Source organism: Schistocerca nitens, chromosome 1 (assembly GCF_023898315.1).
Source record: "Schistocerca nitens isolate TAMUIC-IGC-003100 chromosome 1, iqSchNite1.1, whole genome shotgun sequence".
Lineage (NCBI taxonomy): Eukaryota > Metazoa > Arthropoda > Insecta > Orthoptera > Acrididae > Schistocerca > Schistocerca nitens.
This window is the reverse complement of record NC_064614.1, coordinates 703,745,055-703,764,788: the sequence shown is the minus strand read 5'-3', so window position 1 is coordinate 703,764,788 and position 19,734 is coordinate 703,745,055. Positions and strand designations below refer to the sequence as shown.

Here is a 19,734-nt window from a genome sequence, read left to right as displayed (position 1 = left end):
TATTATTCTCTTGTTTATGTTTTATTGCCACAGTATTATTCTGCAGCAAAAGGCAAAAGTAAAATTATTTGTTAGAGTATCACTTTTTACAAGTCAAAATACAGAAACTCAACTGAAAACTAAACCAATAAAAAATTCCCAGAATGCTAAAAAATTTCCAAGTTTTTCCCGGATGAAAAACATTCCTACTTTTTTCCCAGATTTCCCACTCTAAAGAGTGGACAGATGAATGTGAATGATACTGATGCCAATAGCATTTGCTGCCTGTCTGTAATCAGCAACAACTGGAACTGAAACTGACATAAAAATTTATGAAAACTTGTGTTCCATATGTCTCAACTGCTTTATTCAGATTTCCCAGAGCAATCTGTAAGTGATCATGACTAAACTAGTTGAGAGCCACTAGTTCCGTGCTTGTTGAGTTCTGAATCGCTTTTTGAGAACCACAACACTCAACAGATGATTGCTTCTTTGTGCTTTCTTATTTGTTACAATACAGAAGAAAAAGTTGTTCTAAACAGAACCAAGGCCAAACCCAGTCAGTCAGAGGAGTTATGGCTAGCAATTTTTGGGGCACTCAAGGAACCTTGTTTGTTGATTTTACGGAATGTAGAAGCAAATCAATCCTGAAGTCTACTGTGAAATATTTAAAAAAAAAACATAGAATAGACATTCAAAACAAGTGGCCTGGTTATCTTGGCTATTGGTTTCGTTTTACAGCACAACAATGCTTGGTAACACAATGCTCGACAGCCACAAGAACTGTTACATCAGTTCAAATGGGACATTTGTGAACATCCATCCTACAGAAGAGACTTTGTTCCAAGGGTTTCCACCCCTTCATGCACAAGAAATAGTGCTTCACTCTGAACACTTAGGCTAAGTGCAAGATGCTGTCAGAATTTTATGAAGTGGGAATAAGTTGACTTATCAGCAGATAAGACAAATGCTTAAATCTGAATGGAAATTATGCAGACAAGCAATACAAAGGTTCAGTTTTCAAAAATTTCCAATATATATTTTTACCTATGGCAGTATTTATTTATGGCCTAGTAGAAGTTATTTTCCGGATAGTCCTCATATCTGCTTATGGCATTTAATTTTATGTAATCTGCATATACAATCAATCACAAAGACTTGCACTACTTCAACATTAACTATATAAAAATGTTGCATTTGTGTTTGCAGTATATAAAGTGCATTACGTCCAAACTGCCTTGTGCACTTTTCGGTATTATGCCTAATAAAATGAAAAAAATAAATAGAGGAAAAAAGTTAAACATAAAAGCAATTCACGAGATATATGAAGTATCAGTTTGGTTGTTGGATTATTTTACTATAATGGGTATTATTTTTGGGTTTAAACACATTACATAGCAAACATACAAACAAGTGAACATAAATATAATCCTATTTTATACAATACAAATTAATATTTTTACACAATTTGACAGCCACAGAGAAAGAGAAGTGATATTAAAATAGTGAGCTACAGAACACAATGAAAGTGGATTGTAATATGATTCTAGCACATATTTTGTTCCAGAACAGTAAAGTACATTATAAGACATAAAATAATTAAATTACCTGTAAACTTGTGCTTCTAATGCAGCAATATCTCTCTGCCTTTCACTTTCTTTGCCACGACCAGCTTTACCTGGTTTGTTCTTGGCTAGCAAATTGGGATCTAATGACTTTTTCCCTTTAGTGCTGAACAGTCTCTGAGCCCTTTCTTCCAATGTTCTGTGAAAAGTACAAGAAAATAAGTAAAATTTTTTAATATAGAAACTGTTTAAATTACATATTCCCAATGTAATGTCACTTGGTACAGCAGGAAACACAACCAGAAAAAAATATATGTTTCAGTCTATAGATGCCATCTTTTATTTTGCCTACTGCTGACTGGTTCCAGTACACAGGACCATCCTCAGACAAGCCTCTGACATGCAGGTGCCATACTGCTTCCCAAGCAGGTGTGTCAAATACTGCATGCCAGGGGAAGATGTGAGGACGATATGGTGTACCCAAACCAGCAACCAGTAGGCCAAATAAAAGAACTGCGACTACAGACTAAAATACGTATTTTTTCTAACTTCAACTGCTCCGGCATCTGATAACACGAAAAAACAGAGACAACCCACCTTCTAATATTTCTGAAAAATAGTAATTTATTTAAAAAGGAGCATCCCAAAATATGGCAGCTGCAGGAGGAAGAGGGGAGAAAGTGATTTGACAAAAGACATTCTTCTGGCTTGCATTAAACATATAATAAATTCCAAAATGACATGAAAGTAATTGTTAAATATTTGAGAGTAAAATATGCAAATAAAGAGAAACATTTTGAAAATAGTATGAAAAATGTATTTACATCACTGGTGTTCAAGCCAAATAACAGAGCACAGGTTGCTCATTTTAGAACTGGAAGGCACATCATCACTATCAATGCACACAACCACAAAGTATTAGCCTTAAATAACAGAAAATTCAGTTATGTACATTGGTATGAAATTTAAACCTCCATTTCATTGTGACAAAACTTGAAAATGGTAAAAAATCAGAGGAAATATGTAGTACTACATGAATGAAACTGTCATTGGCAGCCAGCAGACAAAAATATTTTATCACTCATGTGGTATGCAACCTGCGTTACAATGTGGCACAATATTAAGACAAAGGTTGCATATTGTTAACTAGACAAAAAGACACTTTATCAGACAAGTATGGTTGCATATTTACCCTCCACATTTCAGTCCAAGAGCCATAAGTGCAGATTTGAGTCGATCCAAGCCTAGAGAAGCCAGTTCTTCCCAGGATGAGAAAGCCGAGAGATCAAGATGAGCTCCAACATGAGTAAGAGCGCTTCCAGTTTCTTTCTGAAAGCAAAGAGAACGACTATTTTTAAAAACAGGTGAATGAATTTTGATTTACAGTCGAATGAAAAAGATTAGTAAATTAATGGTCATAAAAACTATACCCTTATCATATCAAGAATGAAATCAAAACATTTTTTAAAGGAAAGAGTATGAGACACACATTTTATTCATTTTTCTTTTATTAATATATTTTATTTTGTTGTATTCAAATTTTCAATAAACAGTCAGTTTTGTTTGTTGAAGAAGTGACTTACCGGCCAACCAGGGAAGGTTCCAGCTTCCCATTGTGCATTAAATTGCTTCTGCACATTTTCCATCTCAGCATTTATGTCCAGCAATGGCTTAATTCGCTGAATATAGTCATGGAGGTAGTCAAGCAATGATTCCAAGTACTTTCTATACTCTGAATTTTTTCTATCTTTTGGTATGTCAAAAAGATGGTCAAATGTAGTCAGGTATGTTATGTAGTCCACTTTCTAAAATATAAATCTTAATTATAAAAATCCATTTCTTACATTAGCTGTGTATCATCACACGGACATAAAATACAAAAATCATGGTTAATCATGAAACAACTTACGAAAAATTGCATACTTACCTCTATACCCTTAAGATTGACGTACTTCTCATAGCATTCATGAAGGTCAAGATATTTTCCATAGCCTTCTTCATCTGTAAACTCAACCATGTCTGTGAAGTAAGTCATGAGAAATGTATTAAATCTGCGAAGGACATTTGGAAAAAGGAATAACAATCACCATATTAGGTAAAACAACAAACTTATTTTTCACATTAAGCAGAAAATAAATTTTTTTACAATTCAAAATAGTATTAAACAAAAAATGAATATTTATTTTAAGGAAGCAAAATGTTTTATTTTATTCTACTCTTTCAGAAAGCTGGATATGGACAGAGATGATGCTACTAGCATTTTATCAACAATGTCGACCAAGACGAGGTTTTCTATTGACAGCACTCAAGCTTGATGGCCAAAAGCCAAAAACAAGAATGCATAAACAGGAAATGTGATAAATGAAGCTATGAGTTGGTCCATGATCAGATGCGCCTATCTGCACACCAGTTAACTTGTCACAACGTTTTAAAAAACTGAGTAAGGTACCATACCTAGCTTTCCTTTATGTAACAAATTGCAGGATTTGAAAAAGTCATAGCACTGCCTTGAGCTGCTGGTATTATTTACACACATTACAACAGTTTCAGTCATCTAAGCATCACCATGTTCCTATAAACCAAATAAAATAACACGACTTAAACTGTAATGTGTGTATGTGACATTCCCTTACATTTGTGTGTTGTTGTTCTTGTTCTTGTTAATATTTACATCAGTAAACAGATCCATGACAATTTAAGGCTGTAATGTTACTTTTGTATCATTTTATTTGGTATACAGGAACGTGATGATGGCCAGACAACTGAAACCTGAAACTGGTTGTACAGCTGTGGGGCAACACCGCCTGAAAAAAATTGCTCTGGTGTGTGTGTGTGTGTGTGTGTGTGTGTGTGTGTATGCGCGCGCGCGCGCGGGCGTGCATGCTCCCATTTATTACGTCTGCAATACAAATAGTATCACTTCCAGTTTTCGCAGTTAATCTCAACACAGAAAGTTTTTGTGCAAATCTTTGGAAAATTCCAAATAAAAAAATTTTACATTAATGTTTTTTCTTCAATGTATATTTTTAACAGAAAGTTATATAAAAAAAGGACTCTTGTTTGGTGTAGTAGGTTTGTGAGTACAGTGATTGCTGCCAAACAGTGGTAACAATTATTCCAGCAACTTCTAACCAATCAAATACAAATGTATAAGATTTTCTGCAGTCAATATTAATTACACCACCAAAAGTCAATTATCTCACTAAAAAGCAGTAATCATTCTGGGCATGAGGGTGTTTCTAGCAGAAAACTGTATTTTAGTGCTGACTCACTATGACCTACCTTGAGTCATCTTTGCAATGAATTTATAATTTAAAGGGATTTTTCATTATCAACATAAATGTGCTGACGTTAGACCCACAATAAAATGAAGAGATGAAAACTACATCTAACACACACACTATTAAAAAACTAAGAAAGGAGCCTATGATTACACTCTTTTCACAGTATACCTATCTAACTACCTTTCAGTTATGTTCTAAAAATATTATCTCAGACATTAATTCCTGTCAGCACTAAACAACAGAAAATATCCTGACGGCATATTTTGAGTTGCCGAGGCCTTTGATTGTGTAGTCCATACAATTCAGCTTGGGAATCTAAAATGTTACTTCTTTAATGGCAACTTTCTTGCATGGATAGAGTAGTCTCTTCATAATAGGAAGCAGAGCGTTACAGTGGCCAACTGCACTGCAGGAATAAAACTAAACTCAGAATGGAGCAAAATTAGTGTGTTCAATGAGGTTCTGTTCTAACTTCACTCCTGTTATAACATATGTAATTGACTTTGCACCCGAGCGGTTCTAGGCGCTTCAGTCCGGAACCGCGCTGCTGCTACGGTCGCAGGTTCGAATCCTGCCTCGGGAATGGCTGTGTGTGATGTCCTTAGGTTAGTTAGGTTTAATTAGTTCTAAGTCTAGGGGACTGATGACCTCAGATGTTAAGTCCCATAGTGCTTGGAGCCATTTGGACACTTTTTGGACTTTGCACCGGGTGTATAATAAGCGGAAACACACACACACACACACACACACACACACACACACACACAAACAGTAAAATTTTAAACAATGACATTAATGTCTGGTCTTCTGGGTTTAAAATTATTCTAAGCGACTAGTCCTGAAAGTGTTAAGTTTAATATGAGAGTCAAATGCCCTGTGCTTTAAGAAATTCATTGCACATTCTCACACATAACATAGTTCATCCTGCATAAACGAAAATTTCCTTTGAAAATAATAACGCTTTTCAAAGAACCATTTGCAATATTTTCCCACGACCTCTTAGACATGGGTTCGTTTCAGCAGCTGCCAGAGACTACCAGAAAACAGGCGTTACTGTGCCTGGGCAGCTACGATGATGTAGGAAACCCATATGTTTGCACACATACAGTATTAAGAGATCTTACATGATGTAATAAAAGAAATAGGACACCAAAGGATACTCCAAGTGCATAGGAATCTCGTAAACCATACTAAAATGCATAATTCAGCTTAAAGGACACATTTGTATGTCCAGATTCACAATGAAGTAGGTCCCAACCTGATACTAAGTTTTTCAGTGCGCTTCTTGGAGTACCAGTACTATATTGTCTCTTATTTGATTCCTTATTATGGCATAATGCCATACATCCCAGAAGATAAAAATGTGCACTTGAAATTCAGTGAACAGCTGAAACTAGCCAATAGTGTGGAATTAAACACTTTGTTTCTTATAAATTGACTGCATCTGTTGAAAAGATTAATAAAAGCCATATTTATTGAGCAAACCAACAAAAATAACATCATTGCTGTGCAAGGCGATTAACGCTTGACTGCCAAAAATGTGGAAATAAAATAAAATCAGAAAACAAACTAATAACAACCTTCTGTAATTATGTGAACATATTTCAATTCATCTGATAGCTCACGGCAACAGAAATCTGTTTCGTTTTCATTTTACATGTGAACTGTAAATGAAGAGGAAATAGGACATAAGGAAACAGCAAAATCACTAAATACAAATGTGGTGTCACAGCCAGACACCACACATGCTAGGTGGTAGCTTAAATCGGCCGCGGTCCTGTAGTACATGTCGGACCCGCGTGTCGCCACTGTGTGATCGCAAACCTAGCGCCACCACAAGGCAGGTCTCGAGAGACTGACTCGAACTCAGCCCCAGTTGTACGGACGACAGAGCTAGCGACTAGACGTACGAAGCCTTTCTCTCTCATTAGCCGAGAGACAGAATAGCCTTCAGCTAAGTTAATGGCTACGAACTAGCAAGGCGCCATTAGCCTTACAGTGATTGTAATTAGAGTCTCACTTGTGTTCACCATAGAGATGTACAAGAAGACATTAAAGATAAGTATATGAGAAGCTCCGTTCTTTTCTTCATAGCATTAATTACGTATCCTGTTCCAGTACTTCACGCCCATCTGCGTTAGTCTCGCATGCCCTTTAAGCCACCTCTATCTACAAGGTGTTGGCCCAGCTGCCGACACATAACATGGCGACGAGTCTACAAAGGGTCTTGTGTTTTACTTTGCCCTAATTTCTTTGTGTCATGGCTTCGCCACAATCTCCAGATGTACTGTCCGAATTTTATCGCTTGCTGAATCAGCAGACGCAGGCGTTATTGGATGCTCTTGGACAGCTCGTCCAAGGTCAACGTGCGCTGCACACCGATGCGGCCGCCGCCGCCTCATCGCTACCGCCGCCACAACATGCTGTTGCACCTCAATTCAGACCCTTTGATGCCACCCACGAGTCATGGCACGAGTGGTCCCGTCAGTTCGACTTCCACCTAGCAGCCTACAGAATTCAAGGTAATGAGCGGCAGCCGTTTTTGCTTTCTTGTGTCGGTGTGTCCACCTACCGAGTGATAGTGAAGTTGTTTCCCCGACGCGACGTAGCAACTCTGTCCTACGATGAAATTTTGTCTGCTTTAGATGCCTATTTCAAGGAAACAGTAAATGTCGTTGCAAAAAGGTATACGTTCTTTCGTACAAAACGTACGGCCGGTCAGACTAATAGGGAGTGGGTTGCAACATTGCAAGGACTTACTAGGGAGTGTGCGTTTGAATGCGAATGTGGACTTCCTTATTCAGATACTATGGTGCGTGATGCCATTGCACAGAACGTTTCTGATGTTCGCATACGGGAACAGATTTTGAAACTAGTTAATCCCTCCCTTCAACAAGTGATAGACATATTGGACAGGCAAGACACACTTGACTTTGCTCAGGCCTCGTTTGAAACTTCGCCAGCAGTGTGTCACATTCAACGGCCCGCCGGGCCCACTGCACGGGACGCTAGGCGGCCCTCGCGCCCGTCAGCGCAGCGGCAGCCTAGCTCGCAAACACGTGCGCCGCGTAAGCAAGCTAATGCAGTGAAATCATGCCCGCGGTGTGCAACTAGACATTCGCGTGAAAATTGCCCATCACGCCAAGCTATTTGCTTTTACTGTCATAAGAAAGGACATGTCCAAAGTGTTTGCCAGAAAAAGCTCAGATCAGACACTCACACCAATTCCAGGCCCTTTGCTTCGCGCCGGAATCGAACCAAAGAAACTCAGGCTCGTGCACCTTCGCCCATGGATATTCATGTCGTTCATTCCACCCCGTCCGGTGACTGTGTTCATTCCACAAAAAGTGTGCGTCGACGTCGATTCTGTCCCAGTGTCTGTTCCAGTTGCACAACACAGTCGCTTTTGTCGTCAGCAGGACAATAAACTTTTTGTAGACTTAGACTTTGCAGGCAAAGTGATACCATTCCAGCTCGATACCGGAGCTGCAGTTTCATTGCTCAATCACGACACGTACAACCAACTGGGCAAACCTCCGTTGCGTGCCGCAAATGTTCAGCTCAATAGTTACTCAGGCCAGAAAATACCAGTGTTAGGACAGTGCAGCCTTCTTGCAACATACAAGGGACAAACAAAACTTGTGTCATTTTACGTTCTTCGTTCTTCTACTGCAGTGAACTTGTTTGGTTTAGATTTATTTCAGTTGTTTAATTTGTCTATAGTAAATCAGGTCCTCTCAGTGATTCAGACTGTGCCTTCCGCCAGTGTTTCTCGTCTTTGTGAAGAATTTGCAGACATTTTTGCACCGGGCCTTGGTTGCGCTAAGAACTATGCAGCACATTTGGAACTAAAAGCCAACGCGCAACCGAAATTTTTCAGAGCGCGCAATGTTCCCCACGCATTGCGTGATGAGGTCGCAAGAACATTACACGATTTAGAATCTCAAGGTGTAATTGAACGTGTGCAGGCTTCTCTCTGGGCCTCACCCTTAGTAATTTTGCCAAAACCTTCCGGAAAATTGAGACTTTGTGTGGACTTCAAGGCAACTGTGAATCCACAACTTGTGACTGCAACTTTTCCTTTGCCCCGCCCGGAAGATCTTTTTGACAAACTGTGCCTGGGAACATATTTTTCAAAGTTGGACCTAGCCGATGCGTACTTGCAAATACCAGTGGACGAGGAATCCCAGCGCGTCTTGGTGGTTAACACGCATCTTGGCTTGTATCACTTCAACAGACTGCCTTTCGGGTCTGCATCCGCCCCTGCCTTGTTTCAGCAATATTTACAAACTGTTTGTGCGTCGGTCCCTACTGCTGCGAACTATCTGGACGATATTGTGATCTCCGGAAAGACAGAAGCCGAACATTTGCAAAATCTCCGAACATTATTTCAGGTCTTGCGACAAAATGGTCTTCGCTTGAGGAAGGACAAATGTGTGTTTTTTGCTCGGGATTTACCCTACCTGGGCCATGTAATAAATGCCCAGGGCATCCATCCGAGTCCAGAGCACCTCCGTGCCATACTGGATTTGCCTTCACCGCAGAACTTGAAGCAACTACAGAGTGTGCTGGGTAAAATAAATTATTATCATAAATTTCTGCGCAATGCTTCTTCCATTTCAGCTCCGCTTCATCGCTTACGCCGTACAGGTGTTCCGTTCGTCTGGACGACGGAATGCGAACGCGCCTTTTGCCAGTTGAAATCGGCGTTACTTTCAAATACTTGCCTTACGCCATTCAATCCCCAGAAACCCCTTTTGTTGATGGTAGATGCATCGGATTTCGGGATTGGTGCTGTGCTTGCGCACAAAGATGGATCACATGATCGCCCTATTGCCTTTGCGTCAAAATTGCTCTCATCTGCGCAAAGAAATTATTCACAGATGGAGAAAGAGGCTTTAGCTTTCATGTTTGGTGTTACTAAGTTTCACGATTTCTTGTATGGTCGTCACTTTACCATCATCACGGACCACAAACCTTTGACATCGCTTTTTCATCCGAACAAGCCGGTACCTCCGCGTACGGCGCAGAAATTCATTCGCTGGTCTCTTTTCCTCTCGCAGTACCGCTACGATATCTTGTATCGGTCCACTGCTAAGCACGGAAACGCTGATGCGTTGTCCCGTTTGCCTGTTGCCGCGGATAAAGCATTCGATTCTTCCGAACTTGCTTGCATGTTCATTGATGCGGAAACCGCTGACGTGGTCGAATCGTTTCCGATTGATTTTCGTCGTGTCGCTACAGCCACAGCTGCTGACCCTGTCCTTGCTACTGTTTTGCGTTTTGTTGCTACGCAATGGCCCTTGTCCAAGTCACGGATCGAGGATCCACTGGTTCGCCGATTTTTTGCTCACAGGGAGAGACTTTTTGTACGACGTGGTGTTTTGTTGTTGCGTTCTGATAATGATCAGTCCCGAGTCGTGGTCCCACGTTCGTTACAGTCCTCTGTCTTACGACATCTTCACCACGGACATTGGGGTATAGTGCGTACGAAACAACTTGCTCGTCAGCACTGTACTTGGTTCGGAATCGATGCTGCGATTACGAATATGTGCTCCTCTTGCGTGGCGTGTGCCGAACAACAATCCGCACCGCTGCGGAAATTCTTTGCATGGCCGAAAGCCACTTCCCCTTGGCAACGCTTGCACATCGATTTTGCTGGTCCATTCTGGAATGCTCGTTGGTTGGTTGTGGTCGATGCTTCCAGTAATTTTCCTTTTGTTGTCCGGATGTCTTCCACGACGTCTTCTGCCGCAATCCAAGCCTTGTCTGCTATCTTTTGCATTGAAGGTCTTCCGCAGACTATTGTTTCCGACAATGGCCCACAATTCATGTCCGCAGAATTTCAGTCCTTCTGCAAGGCCAATGGTATTCAACATCTGACGTCCGCGCCGTTTTCGCCTCAGTCAAACGGTGCCGCGGAACGATTGGTCCGGACTTTCAAGTCACAGATGTTGAAATTGAAAGAGTCGCATTCTCGGGAGGACGCATTATTGCTCTTTTTGTCTTCGTATCGCTCTCAGCCCCGCGATGGTAGCTCGCCGGCTGAGTTGCTCCATGGTCGTTCTCATCGAACCTTGATGTCTTTGCTGCAACCACCACATCAGGTTCCTGTGCTGCGCCAGACTCCTGCTTTTGCTCCTGGCGACGTTGTCTATTATCGCAACTATCGCGGTTCACGGCGTTGGCTCGCAGGGCGCATTCTTCGCTGCCTCGGCCGCGCGATATATTTGGTTTTGGGGGCCTCTGGTGAGGTGCGTCGGCATCTCAATCAGCTGCGCCTCTGTCGTCGCCTGGGTTCTGCCGCTCCCCGTCTGCTTTCAGCGATGGTGCCGTCCGGTCAGCGCCCTGGGGACCCATCTACTGGCTCGCCTCATCCCCAGGTGTTACCGTCGCTGCCTTCCATTTTGCCTCATGGCGTCGCGCCGCAGCCGCCTCCGGCGCCGCCCGCAGTGGACACTTCGCTGCGGCCGCCACGCGCCTCCCTGGGTCACGCGCCGCCGATCGCTTCCCGTGACCAGCTGTCCTCCGCCATGGAACTCTTGCCCGCTCCGGACCAGGTGTCGTCATCGCGCGTCGGATTCTCCGACCACATGGAGGTCGACCCTTCGGCCCCTCCTGTCTCTTTACGGGCGCATACACCGCATGTTGACGTGCACCCTGGACTAGGTTTTCAGGCGTTTCCTAGCTCCCCTCGGACCGAATGGCCGGGTGCGGGTGGCACAGCCTCGCCTGTTGTTAGGCTCCCCACCTCATCGCATACGTCAACATGGGGTCCTCCCCGCGGCGGGCGGAAGCCTTATCTCACGACCGTTCGCCGATTTGCGGGGGAGGAATGTGGTGTCACAGCCAGACACCACACATGCTAGGTGGTAGCTTAAATCGGCCGCGGTCCTGTAGTACATGTCGGACCCGCGTGTCGCCACTGTGTGATCGCAAACCTAGCGCCACCACAAGGCAGGTCTCGAGAGACTGACTCGAACTCAGCCCCAGTTGTACGGACGACAGAGCTAGCGACTAGACGTACGAAGCCTTTCTCTCTCATTAGCTGAGAGACAGAATAGCCTTCAGCTAAGTTAATGGCTACGAACTAGCAAGGCGCCATTAGCCTTACAGTGATTGTAATTAGAGTCTCACTTGTGTTCACCATAGAGATGTACAAGAAGACATTAAAGATAAGTATATGAGAAGCTCCGTTCTTTTCTTCATAGCATTAATTACGTATCCTGTTCCAGTACTTCACGCCCGTCTGCGTTAGTCTCGCGTGCCCTTTAAGCCACCTCTATCTACAAGGTGTTGGCCCAGCTGCCGACACATCAACAAACATGTCGCTATCCCCCACCCCACTAAAACCCAGACTGCTCTGCGCATATGCGAGTCTGGCAGCTTGGGTGTGCCAGAAAAATTTTTCTCTGTAGCGTGACTGCTTCTTGCTACTGGTGCAGCCACCCACACTTCCAGTAGATAGAAGTGGGAGAAGGCACTGCTCATACGCAACTCAACTGCACATGCACATCAGCTAGCAACTCCTTAAAATGAACTTTAAACAGTTGAGATGTCATGCTCATCGGAAGCACTTTGCTGTTATGAAGTATTCCATAGTCTTAGTCCTAAAACCTTTGATGCGTTTTGCTGTTTAGCAGTTCTTACCAGTCAAAACTACATAAATTTAACTCAAGACTAAAACAATGAAAAATTCCAGGAATTCTAAAAAATTCCCAGGTTTTTCCTGGATTTCCTGCTTGTCTCAGAGCGTAGATACCCTGTTCCAATGACTTGGCAAGACAACTCAAAAACTGTAAGGTTCAATGATTATACAAGTATACTGCCATATTGTACAGACTAACAGACGTCACCCACTATAAAATGCACCTTAATTTTCAAGCTTTTTTTTTTTAAATAGCACTTTTCCCATTTTATTATTAGATAGCAAAGCCAGACAAAAAAAATCTTAGTTGATGAAACCAAACTGTCCTTTAAAATCGTCATCTAAACTTTTCTTCCCTTCCTCCTCCTCCCTCTCCTCATCATCATCATCATTATCATATAAAATGATACTCACTGCCACCGAGAGTGTTACTTACACCACACTTCTTGAAAGATTTAACAATAATGTCTTCTCTCACTCCAGACCATGACTGTTTTATTGACCCACATACTGGTTTCCTTCTCGTGAATTCACGTTGGGTTTCATCTATCATCCATTTGTCCCATTCGTCTCTTATTTACACTTCAAAAGATTTCTCAAGATATTATGAGGTTGCAAGTAAGTCCTCCTGGAATAATAGCAAGCTCTTTGTTTCCCTGTCTCACTTTCTCTTTCACAGAATTTTTCAAGTGACTACTAAATTGATCTAGCACAAGAAGAGAATTCTTCTTCAACAAAGCAACTTTACTTGTCTCCCACACTGATGATCCATAATTTCATCCAGTCTCGTCTGTCCAACCCTTGTCATGTGAACAACAATATCTGGCAGTATTTCCGAAGGTTTTGGCATTGTACTTGAAAATATTCACTGGATTAAGTTTAGTACTGTCAGCACAACATGGAAGGAAACAGTGTAGCACATTTTCTCACGTCCACTTGTTTTTATAGTTACAGTTTTTGCACAATTTATGGCATCAGTTCTGTTACTCAATATATCAAATGTCAGAGGAGTTTCGTCCATATTCAATATCTGGTTTAGTTCCACACTCATTTTCTTACGATGCTGAACAATACAGTGATGAAAATAAATATTTTCTCTTCATACTTTGGTGGCATTTTCTGAGATATTTTGGTTTTGGCTCGCATGCTACATCCATGACGCTTCATAAAACTTTAGCACCAACCAACTCCACCGCTAAAGTCTGTTAAGTTTCACTGTAGCGCTACCTTACCAGCATGTATTTGAATCATTTCTGTATTAATTTCAATGTCATTTTGACAGTGCCTTTGAATCCATTTCAACAAGTCATCTTCTAGATCGGGCCATTTTGAATTCAGTCTTCTATTTGGACATTTAGTCTTCCTCATTTTTTCATTTCTCCTTTACTAGCCTGCCAAATGCAAGTGGGTTTTTCTGTTGGTGGGGGGCCAAAATGCCAATCAGCTGCTCTGCTTCCATGTTCTTCAGCATTTGATATTATTTTCAATTTATAGCTCGCATCATATTAATACATTTTATTTACTAACAAAAATATTGTACTGTTACCAATAACAAAAATCACTTTCAATTCAAGTTCACTGGCACTGTGGATTGCAGTTACGCATCATAGGCTAGACTGTGTTCTGGGTACGAGATGGTGGGGTGGGAGGGAGACAGTTTTAGCAAGCTTGTGAATACCTGCAACTCATGTTCGTCGCATCAGTGAACTGCTGCTTCCAGTTAAATCTAATGTTGCCAGATAGAGATTGGTTCCCTGCAGCAGCAAATATATGGCCATTTTCTAGACAGGCGAGAATTTTAAATCAGACACTGGACATTTTAAAATTCATTTTGAGTACAAGACACACCTGCATACAGGTTATTTTTATACAAATTTCAAGTATAAGATGCAGCTGCATTTTGGAGGCAGTAGTCCTTACAACATGTAAACCAAGGGTCTTAATCCACACCAACTATACGATAAACAAATGGTTTACATCAATAAATGCAATTCTTATTTTGATAAAGACTCAAAGGAGTATTACGTAGTAACATTCTGTTACACTGCAGCTAAAGCAAACAAATTCAATTACCAAAAGCAGTAAGAATAAAAAGTAGTAAAGTTGGAGAAATGGCCTGATGAAGAAAGGTTAAAATAGCATAAGTTACAGGCAACCATTCACTCCACTATTTTATGTATTGCTCAACCCAGGAATTTCCATTACTGTTCTAAATGTTAATACCGGACGCCCACTATGACCAAGAACCAACTACCAACTGCATCCTACAAAAAGCAATAAACTGGAACTCCATAATTTGTAGAAGCTGAACAAGAAATTAATGCAATATCTAACAGTTGCTTCTCTTTCCAATCCAGGTGCCAGCACTTTTATTTTTATTTTGCATCAATACATAAAAAAAGACTTTGTATAAAACAGGAAAATAACTTTTTCATCCATTATGTCTTATTACCATAAAAAATCATTTTTCTTAAAATCAGGATGGATCCGAGTTAAACAAGACACACAAACCCCAAGTAAGATTCAGTGACTTGTTTCCCAGTCAGCAAGGCACTGTTTTAAATATGGCATCACAATCTGTAAGATAGACTGTGAGGTAAGCTTAAAAAGAGCAGATTGATAATTAAGTAACAGATTAACACAACTAAGAATACCATCTATGTCTTCTGTTTTACATGCCATAACAGTTTATGACTATTTTCATTAAAATAGCATCTAAGCAGAATTTTGTCACACACACACACTTTTGTCTTCATATATCTGAGGAAGAAGACAACTTTTACAAAGTACGAAGTTTTCAGGCATATTTAACAGGCTATGTTCTGTTAGCTTGTGCTGAGAGTAAATGAAAGTACAGTATTATCATACTTGCTTGTTCATCTGAGGGATTTTCGCGCAGTTTATTCAGTTCTTCAAATTCCACAGACATAGGGATACTGATCTGAAATTGAAGAGAAATTCCATTAAAGCTCGTTCACAATTTCCATTGCACAGCATTTCAAAACTGTTACACTCTGCAACATAAAAACATTTAATAATCAGTGACCAAGTTGCATTTAATAATTTGTTAGGTTTTGGTACTATTTAAAATGCAAGCCATAATAAAATACAAACTATGAAGTTGGTGCAGAAGTTTGTAGCAATTTTGTTTTGCATTTTGGTTGCTATGGTTTCATTTATCAATTGACATTTTTTATTTGTGGTTCACTGCAGCTATTTGAGTTCACATACTGTCATTTGGACACAGTGTGTGGAGTGTGACAGCAACAAAAGCATTTGCATGATGTATCAGGATAATCCCACTGTAACAAAGCACAGCAAGAAAATCGCTTTCTCCTTTTAAGGAGGATTGCTTCAATACTAATGACTCTTCACATTCAGGAAGACCTTTGGGATTTGATGATGATCGTCTAAACGCATTAACCCACAGTGATCCATGTCAGTGTACTCGAGAACTGGCCAGTGTGAAGTGTGATCATTCCACCATTGTGGGACATTTACATGCAAAGGGGATGGTTCAGGAATCTGGTGTACGGGTACCACACGCTTTACGCCAAAATTACAAAAATCAGTGGTGGCCATATGTGCACCTCTGCTTGCTCGTCATTAATTGGCTCATGAACAACACCCAACATTCCTATCCCAACGTATTGTTACTGGTGACTAGACGGCGTCTTTATGCTAACATAAGGAAAATAAAGAAATGCCTGAGCCCAAACAAAGCAGCAACTCTGCATACAAAGACCTCCATGCATCCACAAAAGGTAATGTTATGTACCTGGTGGAGCAGCAACAGTTTGTTGCACTACGAATTGCTTCACCGAGGTGTAACCAACACTGCTGACATTTATTGTCAACAACTAAGAAGTGCTGCAGATGGAATACAAAAACACTACACACTCCATGACAACACCTGTCCACACTCTGCTAGAATGTCAGAAAATAATAAACAGGAGTTGGGTTGGAACGTCATTCAACCCACTTTATGTGATCTTGTGCTCTCAGATTTTCACCTTTCTGTTCTCTACTAAACAACCTTCCAGGAGCTCCCTTTTGAGTTGCAAATGCACTCTGAACATGGCTCAGCAATTTCTTCACTTCAAAACCACACGATTTCTACTCACAGAATTGAAAAGTTAAAAAAAGTTACCCCAGTATTAAGAAGTGAAGGAGGCTATATTGTCAATAACTTAAGCCTCTGTCTTGTGTGTGTGTGTGTGTGTGTGTGTGTGTGTGTCAGAGAGAGAGAGAGAGAGAGAGAGAGAGAGAGAGAGAGAGAGAGTGCACACTCGCTGTGTTCATTAAACTTATGGATCAACCCAATAAACGCAGAATGCAATTTCACTCTGCAACTAAACATGAGACATGTAACTTCCTTGCAGATTAAAATAGCGTGTAACCATGACTCAAATCTGATCTCTCGCTTTTATTGGGGAATACTTATAATCATTCTACACAGGTGTCTTCACAGCCCATTTTCATAGCTCCAGCTAATACCTCTCTACTACTCTGAATGGTTTGTAGATTAGCACTTCTGAAACATAGCGAAGAACAGCTCAGCCAGAGACCAGAGCAAAGTTGATTGAACGTTGCCCTTGACTGTGCTCGAATATCTCACTCAGTAAGGGCATTGTTACGAGGGCTATGCCGAAAGTTTTTAGCAGCCCGTAAATTGTAAGGCGGAGGACAATGGGGATGTTTTCATTCGAAAGAGCAATGTTTTTTGACCTTGGGACGTGCGTGCACAGCCCCTGGCTAGCGGTGATCCCCCCACAGCACGATAAGAAAGCACAGGCAGTGCTGAGTCAGAGACGGTGCAGGATGGAGCTGTCGCGCCGCGACTTTCGCGCCATGATTTTTTTACAATTATAAAAAGAGTTTAAGTGCCAAAGAATGCCATTCTTCTTTGCTGCGTGTTTTTGGTGAAGCTTCCCCTTCTAAGGCCACAGTTGGAAACTGGTTTCGCGAGTTTTCGAGGGGTCGGCAGTCAATTGAAAATGAACCTCGTCCCGGTCGGCCAGCAACAGCTGTGACTCCTGAAAACATTGATGCTGTGAGGAAAATGATCAAAGAAGATCTACATCTTACATTTTGTGACACTGAAGGGACCCTAAATATTGGATCAACAGCAGCACAGACCATCGTCCATAGTCACTAAGGCCTTACTAAGAGATGTGCCCATTGCCACATTCCCTGACAGAAAGCCAAAAGGAGGCGAGAGTGGACTGGTGTCGTTTCATGCTCGAAAAATTCAATGGAGGGAAGTCCCAAGACACCTACAATATCGTCACAGGTGATGAAATGTGGGTCTACCATTATGACCCTGAAACGAAGAGACAAGTTTTCTGTGTGGTGCTTTCCAGGGGAGGAACCACCCACAAAAGTTCGACGCAGTCAGAGCTCTGGAAAAAAGATGGTGGCAACTTTTCTCACAAAGATCGGGCATCTCACCTCTGTGACCTTGGGCACACGTTGTACAGTCAATGCTGAATGGTACGTGAACGATTGTCTTCCAAAAGTCATCGCCACATGTAAGTCACAGCATCCAAAGTCCAAGAGTGGGCACCTTCTGCTGTATCACAACAATGCATCTGTGCACAGGGCTGCCAGAACGATGGACTTTCTGGAGGAGGAAAAAGTGCGAGTGTTACCCCATCCCCCCTATTCACCTGACCTGGCCCCCTGTGACTTCTTTCTGTTCCCTAAGACTAAGGAAAAAATTCAAGGCCAGTGGTTTTCATCAGATGAAGAGGCCAATGCGGCATATGAGAGTGCACTAAGTGACATCCCAAAAGAAGCTTGGACTGGCATTTTCTAAGTGGTTTCAGAGAATGGAAAAATGTATACATGCTAATGGAGAGTATTTTGAAAAGTTGTAAACTTTTTTGCAAATAAATTTTTCTTCACACATTCTGCTAAAAACTTCCGGCATAGCCCTCGTAACAAAGGGCAAGTATCTGGGTTTCGGCCCCAGTCTATAAATCTTTCAATTTGACAATCAGTGTCATAGATTGTAAAAATAGCAGACCAATGGTCCCATAGCAATTTACAACATACACAGCACTAAATAAACATGTGTTAACACATGTTTCATAAATCTTATAAGTTAATTTTTTTAGTGTGACCACAGAACCTGGCAAACTTGACAAGTCACAATATGATCACCCAAATAGTTATAGAACCTCAACCACTCCTCACAGTTGGAAGAAGACAGTTTGCATTTATACATTCCTAGGTAAGCTCACCAGACAAAATATTAGCCATCCTCCTTAAAAGAAGACACTGGTTAATTTAAAGCCTGTAGATGATATAGAACTGGTACCAAGTGGCCATGTGACACTTCACCATTGACATAAGTCATGGCAGAAAAGTCATGGGTCAACATGGAGACCCAATAGAAAGGCAGAAACATGGTATTGTATGTGGATGAGTCTATGACCATAATGTGAATGAAGCTGGCCAATGCCTTGGTGTATCAACGTGGACAGTTAAATGTATCTATACAGAACAGCTTATCAACACAGATTGTTCCATGTGTCGACAAGGAATGGCATACCGCTTACAGTCATATAACATGATATAAGAACACTAGTCATAAAAAGGTCCTGACCAACAGAGACTGAAGACCAAGTGTCATGTGTCTGTCAATGACTGTAAGTTTCAAATCTGCTGCTGTCATTGAATGCACAGCCATCTCAAATTGTTTCTAAGTAAATGTTGTCAAAGGAACTGTATGCAAATGGACATGTGGAATCAGGTACCCGCAAAAGGCCACTGCTCGCAGCACAACATCAAGCTGCACGTCCTTAATGATCCTAACAACAAACAAACTGGGCAATAATTGATTGGAGATGTGTAATGTGACCTGATGAGTCTCAATTTTGCACTGACTGACAAATGGCCCAAAGAGACATGTAACTTGCAGTCTGTTCCAGTCGGAAATGGTTCTGAGATGTTTTAGGGGTGTTTTTCATACAGTGCCTTGGCCCACTCATTCAGGTTGACATGAATATGATACTTTCATTTTCCAAGGTGACAACAGTTGTTTTTACAGGGTTTCACAAAAGCATTTCTGGTATGATGGACAACACTCAAGGACCCAATTGCATCTTCATCAATCCACTAAATCACCTCATGTTACTTCCACAGAAAATGTATATGAATCATCTGTAACAGCAAGTGAAATGTAGTAATCAACATTTGTGAATTTGCCGGTGCTACAAGATCTAATCATCAACAAATGGCTTCAGCTGGGTAC

The 19,734-nt window shown here is 41.3% G+C and overlaps 1 protein-coding gene and 1 long non-coding RNA gene across 2 annotated transcripts in view; one reads left to right on the top strand and one right to left on the bottom strand.

The window, feature by feature from the left end:
- Positions 1-19,734, bottom strand: part of LOC126259641 (splicing factor 3A subunit 3) — an 84,377-nt gene that overhangs the window by 32,595 nt on the left and 32,048 nt on the right. Inside the window, exons 4-8 of the mRNA XM_049956575.1 lie at positions 15,345-15,417; positions 3,472-3,563; positions 3,128-3,349; positions 2,737-2,873; positions 1,588-1,743 (exon numbers count right to left, since the gene is read on the bottom strand). Of these exons, the coding sequence (XP_049812532.1) occupies positions 1,588-1,743; positions 2,737-2,873; positions 3,128-3,349; positions 3,472-3,563; positions 15,345-15,417 (680 nt within the window). The remainder of the gene's footprint in view (positions 1-1,587; positions 1,744-2,736; positions 2,874-3,127; positions 3,350-3,471; positions 3,564-15,344; positions 15,418-19,734) is intronic.
- Positions 3,345-19,734, top strand: part of LOC126259651 (uncharacterized) — a 28,232-nt gene continuing 11,842 nt past the window's right edge. Inside the window, exons 1-2 of the long non-coding RNA XR_007546547.1 lie at positions 3,345-3,639; positions 3,769-3,989. This is a non-coding gene — a long non-coding RNA (uncharacterized LOC126259651). The remainder of the gene's footprint in view (positions 3,640-3,768; positions 3,990-19,734) is intronic.